The sequence below is a fragment of the Tupaia chinensis genome, unplaced genomic scaffold (genome assembly GCF_000334495.1).
Source record: "Tupaia chinensis unplaced genomic scaffold, TupChi_1.0 Scaffold000045_1, whole genome shotgun sequence".
NCBI lineage: Eukaryota > Metazoa > Chordata > Mammalia > Scandentia > Tupaiidae > Tupaia > Tupaia belangeri.
The window spans coordinates 8,440,659-8,453,735 of record NW_006159501.1 but is presented as its reverse complement, the minus strand read 5'-3'; the positions used below and the strand labels follow the sequence as shown (position 1 = coordinate 8,453,735).

The 13,077-nt window shown below is 43.4% G+C and overlaps 1 protein-coding gene across 1 annotated transcript; it reads left to right on the top strand.

The window, feature by feature from the left end:
• Positions 1 to 241: 241 nt before the first annotated feature.
• RRM2 (ribonucleotide reductase regulatory subunit M2) lies at positions 242 to 9,790 on the top strand (the record flags this gene model as incomplete). The annotated part of the gene is given in 8 exon segments (XM_014589726.2): positions 242 to 385; positions 655 to 771; positions 1,336 to 1,469; positions 5,160 to 5,254; positions 5,382 to 5,515; positions 8,388 to 8,492; positions 8,579 to 8,692; positions 8,769 to 9,790. Coding segments are annotated over 8 exon segments (996 nt in total), but the record flags the coding sequence as incomplete, so codon positions are not given.
• Between the last annotated feature and the right edge of the window lie 3,287 nt (positions 9,791 to 13,077).

Sequence of the window (13,077 nt, the reverse complement as noted above, 5' to 3'; positions counted from 1 at the left end):
GGGGGCGGGGGGGCGGGGACGGCGCTTGGCGCCAAGCGCATTGTCTCCTCAGCGGACTCCCGCCCCCATCCCACCCCGCGCCTTTCCCGCCAAGCGCTCGGCGCCCCGGCCTGCCGTTCCCCGCGCCCTGGAGAAACCCCACACGGCAGCTTCACCTGGCTCGCCTCGGGCTGAGCATTTCGGTGACTTTTGTTCCCCTCACAAAGGACAATTTTTTTCTTGGATTACTTTCTCCCCACAGAAATCGAAGGTACCTGCCCCCGGCGTGGAGGATGAGCCACTGCTGAGAGAAAACCCCCGCCGCTTTGTCATCTTTCCCATCGAGTACCACGACATCTGGCAGATGTACAAGAAAGCCGAGGCTTCCTTTTGGACCGCCGAGGAGGTAACCCCATCCCGGAACCAGGAACTCGCCTCACTGCGCTGAGCCCTCTGCAGGGGTAGGGGCGGCGCTAACTCCACCGAACTGTGTTGGCATTCCCCGGGTGCGGGTCGTTACCCACGAGGGTGTTAGGTGTTCTAATGGCAAAGGGGTTCCCTCCGTGAGGACTATATTAAGGGGTGCTAGTAGACTTCAAAGAGGAGTTACGTGTATCACGCCTCTGAGTGAGGTCCTTCTGCTTTGTGCTAAAATCGAGAACTTCCGAACCTCAGGTGGATCTTTCCAAGGACATCCAGCACTGGGAAGCCCTGAAGCCTGAGGAGAGATACTTCATATCCCATGTTCTGGCTTTCTTTGCAGCAAGTGATGGCATCGTAAATGAAAACTTGGTAAGTTTCCGAAAACATCTTTCATTCATTTGAAGAGTTAAGGTAGAACTAGTTTGCTTTCCTCATCTTTTAAATTTTCCCTACTTAAATGCATCTGTAAGCTAGTATATGTGATTACGTGGCATTTCCTGTGAAATACTTTGCAGTTTGTTCTTCCTTATGGTATTTTTTCCCAGACCGGAGAGAAACTGAAAGACAACGTTAAGTGGTGGTAATAGGTTTACTCTTGGACTGCCACAGTTGCTGTCTTTTTGTGTTATTACTGTTTTAATAATTCGGTTATGCATGGTTTATTGAGTAGGTCCTTCTAATGTATTAAAGAATGACTCAATCAAGTGTTCATAGAAACTGTAGAACAGGAATTATCTACTCTCTGTATATTGACAATGTGACCCAAAACGTTGAGCTTTATCAGAGAATTGTGAAGGATTGTCTTAAATGTATATCAAAACAAACCTTGTACTGGTACAAGGAAGAAAGTGATGTTACTATATAGTATCCATAGACTTTGGCTGGAAGTTTTTCCTCAAGCTTAACTTTGATGTGTTTGACCTTGACCACTAGGTGGAGCGATTTAGCCAAGAAGTTCAGATAACAGAAGCCCGCTGTTTCTATGGCTTCCAAATTGCCATGGAAAACATACATTCTGAAATGTATAGTCTCCTTATTGACACTTACATTAAAGATTCCAAAGAAAGGTAAGTATTTAGGTTGTATGCCAAAATGTGTAGGACTCCCTAATTGTTTCTTTATTTGAGTTTTTTAGTTCATATTGGGATAAAAATGACTTCCAGACTGACTAAGCAGTCATAGACATTCTTAGCACCCACCGTCATGTCTGTTCAGAACAAGGGGCCTAAATTTACTTTATTTGCCAATCACTTAAAGTTATGAGGACCAGCTATGGTGGTGTGGAGCTATGATTATGTGCCCTGCAGCCTGGGACCACATGGGAAACCTAGGTTCAGTTTCCACTTGAACCTGAAGGCTGGGCGTGGCTTGGATTATAGTGTGTACCTGTAATCCAAGATTTAGTAGGCTGAGGCAGGAGTACAACAGCAAGACCCAGCCTAAAATCAAGAACGAAACCCGAAACTATGAGCCTACATCTTTTTTTTTTTTTTTTTTTCCTAAATAGGAGTTGGAAGCAGAGTCAGCCTCATTCTGTATTTGTGGGCTCCATATCTGTATTCACCTGCAGATCGAAAATAGTCAACCAAACAATAAAATACAAGTAAAAACCCCAGTTCTCAGTACCAGGGCTAACAGATGGCATAGCAGTTATGTTGCTGGATCTCCACATGACCAACTGCGGTTTGAGTCTCGTACCTGATGGCTTGAAACTCAAACAGGGCGCATGTGCACGCATACCCAAAATCCCCAGAGGAGAATGGAGCAGGGACTGCAGTGTGGCCAACCAATGGGGGCGATTTCTCACTTTGTCTCATTGTCTCTGGCTAGTGCATGCACCCTACAGTAAAAATCTCTTAACAAGACAAACCCAATATAGTAATAGCTAATTACATAACATTTACAATATATTAAGTATTATGAGTTGCCTAGAGGTGATTTAAAGTATACAGGAGGTTGGGACCAGAAGTGGTGCAGTGGTAAAACTTCTGTGAAGCATCTCCATGTGGGAGGTTCCCTGTTAAGTGTGGAGACCTTCCTGAGTACACCAAGTACACACTCTTACCCAGGATCCGAGGCTGCCTAGGGATCACAGCAGCATCAGGACCCTGTTAGGGGTGCTGTCTGTCCTTTCTGATTAGTTCATTTAAGAAATCAGCTTAAAAAGTGGTGTACTGGAAGAAGTGTATAGGTTACACGGAAATGCTATACTATTGTATTACTTTTAGATTTTTGTCATAGGGCACATGGGCTTGCCAGAGAGGAGAGGAAAAGTGAAACTATGCTGCAATTCCTTCTCCATTCTTCTTTTGGGATTTTGGGCACACATGCACATGTGCCCAGTGTGATTTTCAAGCCATAGGATCTGGGACTTGAACCTTGGCTAGCCATGGAGTCCAGCATCTTAACCACTACGCCACCTGCTGGCTCCACTATACAATTTTATATAAGGGACTTGAGCATCTGGGTTCTGATATCTGTAGGGTCCTGGAACCAATCCTTCCTGGATACTAAAGGGCAACTACTGTTGGAACAGCCAATTTAGTGCCTACAGGTTGAGTGATAAATAATCCTGACAGTTTTTTCACTCATATGCAAAGGTTTTGAGAGCCTATAATGTGAGGTTGGGTTGGGGGTGGCATGGGGTGGGGGTCTGGGTAAAGTAGGATGTAACTTGCCTCTTGAGCTTGCAATATGGCACAGTGTGGCCTAGTTGTGTAAGCGGGGGATTATGTAATGGAGAGACAGCAGTGGTAGTTAATAGTAGGGGATAGTATAAGTGGCTTAAGGTTTATTTTATGTTTTAGAGGTTGATTCGGGGGGAAATTTAGAAATGGGCTGTTTGAACCATAGGCACTAAGGCCAGCTTTACGACAGGATCCTTGTATTGGGCAGAATGGCAGAGCAGAAGCCTGCATTACGACTATCGTAGATTGCTTGGAAGAATAAAGAGGAAAAATTATTTTGTTTTATTTTAGAGGTTTTTGTTAAAGGGCATGTGCGCTCGCCAGAAAGACAGAGACAGAGAGACAGAAAGTGAGAAATCACCCCCCCCCCGGGGGGGTGGCCATGCCGCAATCCCTTCTCCATTCTCCTCTTGGGATCTTGGGCATGCATGCACATGCACCTGGTGTGAGTTTTAAGCCACTGGGTCCGGGACACGAACCATGGTCGACTACGTGGGAGTCCAGCGACATAACCATTACACTAACTGCTGGTTCCTAAAGAGGAAAAATTGTAATTGGGAAGACTAGCTGGACTGAGGATACTTTGGGGGTGAAAAGATTTGAACATGTCTAGACAGAAATGAGGAAAGCAAATACAAAGGGGTAAGATAAGGACTGGTGGTTAAGCTTCAGAAATAAGGGGAGGTATGGGACCAGCAGTCAGTGTAATGGCTATGTTGCTGGACTCCCATGTATCCGGCCTTGGTTCGAGTCCTGGACCCGGTGGCTTAAACTCATGCTGGGCGCGTGTGCGTGCGTGCGTGCCCAAGATCCCAAGAAGAGAATGGAGGAGAAGGTATTGCAGCATGACCATCCCCCCTTGGGTGATTTCTCGCTTTCTGTCTCTCTGTCTGTCTTTCTGGTGAGCATACGTGACCTATAGCAAAAAGAACTCAAAAGAAAAAAAGTGGGGGGAGGCAGACTTGGTCTCAAATGGAGGGCATGGAGATAGGAAGGGAATGGAATGGGCTTGATGTCTGATCTTGGCTTCAGATAACAAGATCATCTGAGAAGGAATAGGCTGGAAAATTCAGGCTGGACTCCCAAGGTGGGCACTAGATAGAGGAGGCTAGTCAGGATGGCCCAGTTAAGTGTAGGGCCAGTGGATTTCCTTCCTGTTCTGGCATCAGCAGTATAGCACAGAATTGTAGTGAAGTGATCTTAGTTGGAGTTTTATCAGTTTAGATCCATGGCTATGGCAATTGGGGCCTACTTAATGCACTGTTAGGCGGGGTGGGCAGAGTATGGGTGGGGACTATCTATTTACTGGGATTATATTAATAGCATAGCAGTTAAGATTTTATGGTGGGACCAGCAGATGGCGTAATGGTTAAATTGCTGGACTCCCATGTAGTCAACTGCAGTTTTAGTCCTGGACTTGGTAACTTGAAACTCAACGCCAGGCATGTGTGTGTGTGCGCATGCCAAAAATCCTAAGAGGAGACTGAAGAAGAGATTTGAGTCATGGCCATCCCCCTCTGTCTCTCTGGCGAGTACACACACCCTACAATAAAAAATCTCTTAAAGATTATATAGTTCTTCAAATTTGAAGAAGATAGGTGAACTCTGATCTGAACTTGAAATAATTAAGCTATCACATTCTGGTTTAATGAACTAAGTTTTAGTGTTAGACCTGAGAGTTTACTGTGATTTAAAGAATACGTAAGTTTATGTTAACATAAATGGGCTAGCTAGTCCATGGCTTAGTGGTTAAGGGAGTGGTAGGTATCCCATGTGGTTGAGTGTAGTTCATATCCCTGGCCCTGACAGCTTGAAAAATACTGGGCATTTGTGCATGTGTCCCCCAAATCCTGACAGGATGGAGAAATGGAATAGGGATTATAGTATGACCACAAACCACCAAGGGGTGTTGTATCCACAGCCTCCAACCCTCCCATCCCTGCCCCATATCTGGTGAGTGCCTACTGGATCTGGCAATTAAAAACCAAATCAGTGTTTAAAAGAGCACTATGTAGAAGTGTGTGATTACATGACTTGGTGGTAACTGATAATGTTATATGTGCCTATTAGGGAATTTCTCTTCAATGCCATTGAAACCATGCCTTGTGTCAAGAAGAAGGCAGATTGGGCCTTGCGTTGGATTGGGGACAAAGAGGCTACCTATGGTAAGGACATCCTCAGCCCTTCTTAGACCTGACCTTCATTTAAAAATTACTGTTGCTGGATTGTTGACCCTTCCTATGAATACTGACAGTTACTCACTGAAACATCTTGGTGTTAACTCTTAAATAGGAGAACGTGTTGTAGCCTTTGCAGCAGTAGAAGGAATCTTCTTTTCTGGCTCGTTTGCATCAATATTCTGGCTCAAGAAACGAGGACTGATGCCCGGCCTCACATTTTCTAATGAACTGATTAGCAGAGATGAGGTGAGTTTAAATCAAATAACATGCTAACTTGCACCAAAATCCCCTACCACTCTTAGACACGTGCTCTTGAGTTCAAGATAAAGATAATATTATACCCACATTTAAGGTGTGAGTTAAGCCATATACATATGCAGCTAAGAATGAAACAGTTTCTTTCAGTAGTTTACTGAAATTATTCAATTTTTTTTTGAGATTTGACATAGGGCACATGTGCTTGCCAGAGAGAGTGAGAAATCACCCCTTAGGGGGATGGCCATGTTGCAATCCCTTCTCCATTCTCCTCTCAGGATTTTGGGCATGCATGCACATGCACCTGGTATAAGCCTTAAGCTGCCAGGTTTAGGACTCAAACCACGTGAGAATCTCGCTATGTAACCATTACGCCATCTACTGGTCCCTTGATGTATGATCTTAATATATTATAATAACATTTAAACATGTTGTCATATAAGCTTAAAAGCACAAGACTATTACATTCTTTTTTTTTTAAGAATTATTTTATTTAACTTTATTTATTTATTTTAATTTGACCAGAGAGGGACAGAGTGAGAGGGAAAGTGAAAAAGCAAGCTTCCAGGTTCAGGACTCAAACTGCAGTTGGCCATGTGGGGGAGTCCAGTGCCCATAACCACCAAGCCATCGGCTGACCACAACTATTACATTTTTTTTTTTTTTTTTGGAGAGGTTTTGCTATAGAGCGCGTGCACTTGCCAGAAAGACAGAGAGAGACAGAAAGCAAGAAATCACACCCCGGGGGCAAGGCCACTCCACAATCCCTTCTCCATTCTCCTCTCAGGATCTTGGGCATGCATGCACACGCGCCCAGCATGAGTTTAAGTCACCAGGTCCGGGATTCGAACCATGGTTGATTACATGGGAGTTCAGCGACATAGCCATTAACTAACTGCTGGTCCCAACTATTACATTCTTGATGGAAATTTTTTTTGGGCCCTATGTGTGCTCATTGAAGGTGGAAGAAAGAGAGAGGGTGACAGAAAGACACAGTGATAGGGAGAGAAGTCCACCCCCCCAGGGTGGATAGCCACATTACAGTCCTTCCTCCATTCTCTTCCAGGGATTCTAGGCATGCACACACATGTGCCCAACCTGATTTTTAAGCCACTGGGTCTTGGACTCAGCCATGTGAGAGTCCAGCACCTTGACCACTATGCCATCAGCTGGCCCCTCTTGATGAAAATTTTAGGGGATGTTTTATTTTTGTCTGATATTATTATAAAGGGTTGACAAAATTTATGGAAAACATGTATTATGAACAAATATACATAGAACTCAAGTGTTGTTTTTTTTTTTAAGTATTTTTTAGAGAGGGTCTATTTTTTGGAGGTTTTTGCTGTAGGGTGTGTGCGCTCGCCAGAAAGACAGAGAGACAGAAAGTGAGAAATCCGCTTTCTCTCTCTCTTTCTGGTGAGCGCATGTGCCCTATAGCAAAAACCTCTCGGAAAAAAAAAAAAAAAAGGGCAAGAAATCACCCCCTAGGGGGGATGGCCACACTGCAATCCCGTCTCCATTCTCTTTGGGATCTTAAGCATGTACGCTCATGTGCCCGACCTGAGTTTAAGCCACTGTGTCTGGGACTCAAACCGCGGTCAACTACGTGGGAGTCCAGTGACATAGCCATTACACCAACTGTTGGTCCCAAGGTCCTTTTTTTTTTTTTTTATAAAGAGTCTTTTGCTATAGGGTGTGTACTCGTTGGAGAGACAGACAGACAGAAAGCAAGAAATCACCCCCTATGGGGGATGGCCACGCCACAATCCCTTCTCTTCCAGTCACTTCTTGGGATTTTGGGCACGCATACACATGGGTCCAGCATGAGTTTTAAGCTGTGCAGGGTCCAAGCTCCAAACTGGCCAACTATGCGGTAGTCCAGTGACATAACCATTACGCCATTCTGGTCCCCTTAATAAGGATTTGATGCTGTGATCAACCCCTAACTATTTATTCAGCCCCTAATCATGGGTGGTATGTGTTGTGCCTGGTATACTCAGATGTCTTGGATACAAACCTGGAACCTTCCCATGTGGGTCAGCCTTGCGTTGTGTCACATTTTACTGCTGCACCACTGTCTGGCCCCCTTATTTCAAAGTTGTTTGCATTCAAATAAGCTTGTACTTGGAATTCATTTTACGTGAACTTTTTGAAGTCATCTCGTGTGTGACCCTACTGTACTTCAGTAGTTGGTAAGCATCTCAATGAAATGAGGACTCATTTTGGACCATGCTGTCTTTGACAGTTGGCTAATCTGAGGAAAGAAAATATGGTGTCCAGACTTTCTAGTTGAAGTCACATTGCAGGGCAGGGATCATGAACTCCTACCTCATACTTGAAATCCAGTGGGCTAATAAAGCACAGTCGATCTTCCCTCATAGGAATATTTTCCTTCCTATATAGGAAGATAAGCTGTGAGACTTACTAATTGAATGCACTAAGACTTGGATATACTTGATTTACTTGAAATCGTATCACTAATTTCCTGAGCACCTAAAAACCAGCCTTATCACTGATTTTTGCCTTTCCTGCTGGAATAGCGGCACAGTGAGAGCTGCTGGCTGTACAAATACTACTACAGGTGAAAGTTTAACTCTGCTGCTTCGCAACAGTGCAGAACAGACCTGGCTTGCTATTATCTAGGTGACAGCATCAAGGGCCTTGAGTGGGGCTGAACTCACCTCTCAGTGACATCAGAGCAGATGAGTAGTCAAAAGCATTTTTTTTCCCTTTGGGCAGTTTCAGTGCTCTCTGACTGAGCAAGTCGTATAAGGAGAATGCAGAAAAGGATAAAGTGGTATTACCTTCTATGCTCATGTTAGAATCTTCTGGCTGTAGAGTGATCTTGAGCTTTGTCTACTAGGGTTTACACTGTGACTTTGCCTGCCTGATGTTTAAACATCTGCTACACAAACCGTCGGAGCAGAGAGTGCAAGAAATCATTGTCAATGCTGTCAGGATAGAACAGGTGGGTGATGTGCGTGAGCTGCGCCTGCTTGCTAGAAGCCCCTGGGATGCTTCTGTTATATTCAGCAGCTGTATTTTGACCCATAGGAGTTCCTCACAGAGGCCTTGCCTGTGAAGCTCATTGGGATGAACTGCACTTTGATGAAGCAGTACATTGAGTTTGTGGCTGATAGACTTATGCTGGAACTGGGATTTAGCAAGGTAAAGTATTGTACATACAACCTTCTGCTGCTTTTGAAAGTGTTCTGTGTTTATATCTTGATGTGAACCTTTCCAGGTTTTCAGAGTAGAAAATCCATTTGACTTTATGGAGAATATTTCACTGGAAGGAAAGACTAACTTCTTTGAGAAGAGAGTAGGCGAGTATCAGAGGATGGGAGTGATGTCAAGTCCAACCGAGAATTCTTTTACCTTGGATGCGGACTTCTAAGGGAACTGGAGGTGCTCTTAAATTGCTGATTTTTTTTTTTCCCCTTCTCATCAAAACGAAAATCAGCAAATGTATATCAACCAGCTACACCATAATTGTCCATAAAGTTCACTAACGGCATCTTTTACACTGTGTAGCTACCTCAGAATCAATCCTGTTAGACTGGTGGTATCCCCTAGGAAGGAGGATACTTAAGATGAGCAACTGAGAATTTACGAAAGACCTTGTCCACATTTGGTTTTTGCAAGCAGGCTGGCTGGCTGACTTCATTGTACAGGGTGTGGCAATCTTGGCTTTACAGCAGGACCCAGCAGGATCGAACATTCAGTTAACTATCACAAGCAGTTAAAAGATGTCGGCCTCACTGCCTCACAGCAGACATTGGTTTACTTAACTAGTTAAACTGGCACTTTCCACACAAATAAACATTGTACTGATTTGTTTTCTACACACAACACAAAGTATTCTGTTTACCACTAATGGGAGCCAATTTAAAATGTAAGTGACGATTTAGACTTTGGTAGACGAAGCATGTAATTTCCAAGTTTTATTTTCTTTAATGAACTGAAATACTCTGTAATCACTTTAAAGTCAGTCTTGTGCATACCTTGATATTAGTTTGTTGGTGCCACACAGGAGATAGATTATGTTTTTATCCTGTAACCTAGGTGGCAAATCATGGGGTCTGTGCCTCTGCTGAGGTCAAATATTGTGGAATAAGAGATGAAGAGGAATCTTTCAGGGTAAGCAGCTTCTAACTTAAGTCATTAGGAACTGAGGCTTGATCAGTCCTGGCTGCCAGGGCCCTGGGTCTAAAGATGTGTGGAGCAGTATCATTTCATTTCTTAAGTTGTGTTTTCCCTAGCTTTCAGTTGGTGTAAAAAGATCCTTGAGTCTTCTTAGGTGGGCTCTAAAATGGTATTAATTTTCACATTGTCCTGAATGAGATGGCTCACTTAAGATCTTGCTCCTGTTAAGTGGTAAAACCAGAACTTATTGGTTCTCATAAAAATTGTCACTATTCTGATTTTGTTTAATTTGTGTGTAAGAAGTAGGTACTGTAAAGACTTACTGCATTTATATTTAATATTTGTCTTTTAAACTAGACATGTATGTTTTTTTTTAACATGTATGTCTAGACTTCACCTGTAATTCACTCTTTGAAGAATAACCCAGTGTTATCTCAAGGTTCATAATTGACGAGACATTGCTCAATGTAATTCTAATATTTGGCTAAATCCGAGTGACACATAGTAACTTCTTAAACAGTAGAAAACTAATACATGAGCTAGTCATACATGCTCCATTCAAATATTTTTAGAAGGGAGTATATACTAACAGACTTAAGAGTTAGTTTGAATTAACCTACCTTTATTTTTGGGGAAAAGAGTTGACAATACATGCAAGACATGATTTTCATTGAACCTTTGGCCCCATTTGTATTGTATATTAGCTTGTTTGAACACTGACCCATTATATTGTCAGTTTTCTTCATTTATTATGTAAATAGATAATTTTTTAATTCCAGTAATTTGGAACCATTTATTATCTTAAATTATTGTAACCTACAGCTAATAAATACAGATTACATGTTCCTGACGCTGGTAGCGCTGGGGTGAAAAAAGGCATTGCCTTGCACTGTCAGGTACAAGTGGAAGTCAGAATCAGATTTTCGGATTCTACCTGCCATTAGTTGAGTCATGCGAAAATTAGCTTCTGCCCACTCAGATTCTGTTTCCTAATCTGTTTAAAAGGAAACAGTTTTCATTGTAAAGTATTCTAAAGTCTCTGGACATTGAGTATTGCACAAGTCTTACACAATTGAAATAAAACTGTTCTTATATAGTTCCTTGATTGATAAAATTTGCATTTTAATTCAGGAAGAAAAAATATTTGTCATAAAAATTGTGAGTTCATTTGCCTTTTGTCAGTTTGAGGAAGACTTTTCTCATGCCATTCTGGCATGAGGCGTCTGTACAGGAGACACAGGTATGCTTGAAAGGCGTGGCATGAGAGCAGACCTGGACTGCATGTGAGGTTTATTAAGCAGCTGTGCAAACCACTTCTGGGCCTCCATTTTCCCATTTGCAAAAGAGATGATGGGTGAAAGGGCTCCGCAGCCGGTGCCTTCAGCTGACCCGAATGGACTTCTCTGCAGGGTTCAATCAGTCCCTCTGCTCTAGAGACTGAAAATCCTACCACCTTCATAAAACTTTATAGAATTCACTACCATTTTTCCCAAACTAACTGGTCAGTCCTTGTGGGTCCTACCACTCTGATCCAGCACCTCGTCGGGCGCTGTTGGCTGTTCTAGGCACAGAGTTGAGGTGAACCAGAGGAGAAATTTCCCTCCTGGTGGAGCTTCCATTTACTCCTAGAGAGGAAGATGGATGCAGACGTAAACCTGAGGGGTCCGATGGCGGCACAGTCGTGGAGCAGTAGAGAATTAACATGGGTAGGAGTAATGAGGGCTCATTTCTCCATGGAGGAACAGAAATTGAGACTAGGCTTGCCCAACTGCTCCTCCTGGCTGTGTTCTCGTTAAGATTCCTTCTATGCTTCCATGTGACGGAATGTCCTTTCCAAGGGCACAGGTTCTCACCCATTTCTTCAAGAATCATACTCCATGACTGGTGAATAAAGCAATAAACTGGAGCTGAGGAGTTTTAAATGGGATGCTACTAAAGGTGTGTTTTGTGTCCCAGAGGAACCTAGTGGAAAGCTTTGCCTTTAAATCCAAAGGCAACCAGGACATGTCTGCTTTGGGCTAGGGTGGTGGCAGACCCACAGAAGAGGATCAGGGCAGCCACATTCAAGATTATCAACTGTTAACCTCCCTGGGGACTAGCAGGTGGTGTTATGGTTATGCTGCTGGACTCCCACATGGCCAACTGCAGTTCAAGTCCTGGACCTGGTGGCTTAGCTCTCTAAGAAAAGAAAATGCCTCCCTGTAGGTGGGCCATAGCCTTGTTTCTCTGCTTCTCACTTCTCCCAGTGGTATGGACACTCCCACATAAAACACATCACTGCTCTGGGAGGAGGACCAGCAGCAGACTGGGTATAGTCAAGACTGGAGTCAAATAGATTCTGGTATCCAATAGACTCATGGGCCTTGCTCCAGATATACTGGATCAATTTGGAGGTGAAACCAGTGAATCCTTGTTTTAAAGTCATCCTGAGAGATTCTCATTCTGAGATTTGCATAGGGTGGACTTCTGACAAAGTTTAAACCAGTGGTTTCAGTACTGGGTGTGTGTTGTAATCATCTGAGGACTTTTAAGAAATGCCAATGCCTGGGCCCCCTCTTGGAAAAGACCACTCTTCTCAGTTTTAATTGAATGTGTTTTCTGCCTTGTACATGCCCTAGATATGCTTATGTAAGGGTTGCATTTCATTGTGCTGGACCATGTGCATTAGTCAAGCCGGGGTTGCCAAGATCAGACTGGTGAAAACCTTCCATCTCCACCCACTGGGCACAGCTGCGGCCTCCGATTCAGCATGAGGACTGGCTCTTGTAAAGAGGACCTAGACAGGTATTCACTATGCCATCTTGACTGAGGAGCTGTGTTCTATTAAGGGTTGCTGCCATGTGACCAGGAACTGGGGATAAGAGTTTTCTAGACTCAAGTGAAAACCCTAGCCCAGAACCTCTCAGAACCGTGGTGTAGGAACTCTTACAAGATAAATTAACAAAGAGACCCATACATCAATCAGAATCCCCAGATGGGCTCGCAATTCTAAATAACAAAATATGATGCAACCATGTGAGTATGCAGGAATGGTATGAAAATCCCAAGAACTAAAGGTGATAAGACAATAGGTAATGTAAAGTGGTCAAAGGGAAATCACCAGAGCCTGAACAACAGTACCAAGTGGTCAAAGGGAAATAACCAGAGCCTGAACAACAGTACCAAGTGGTCAAAGGGAAATCACCGAGCCTGAACAACAGTACCAAGTGGTCAAAGAGAAATCACCAAAGTCTGAACAACAGTACCAAGAAGGATAAACAAGAACGGGAGACAAAGCTCTTAGAGCTATAAGAAACATCTAGCAAGATTTGATGTAGCAAGGAATGCATTAGTGAATTGAAAGGGTAATACATAAAGGAACTCTCCAAACAATAGATGGAATTAGGAAAGACTTAAAACAGGAATGC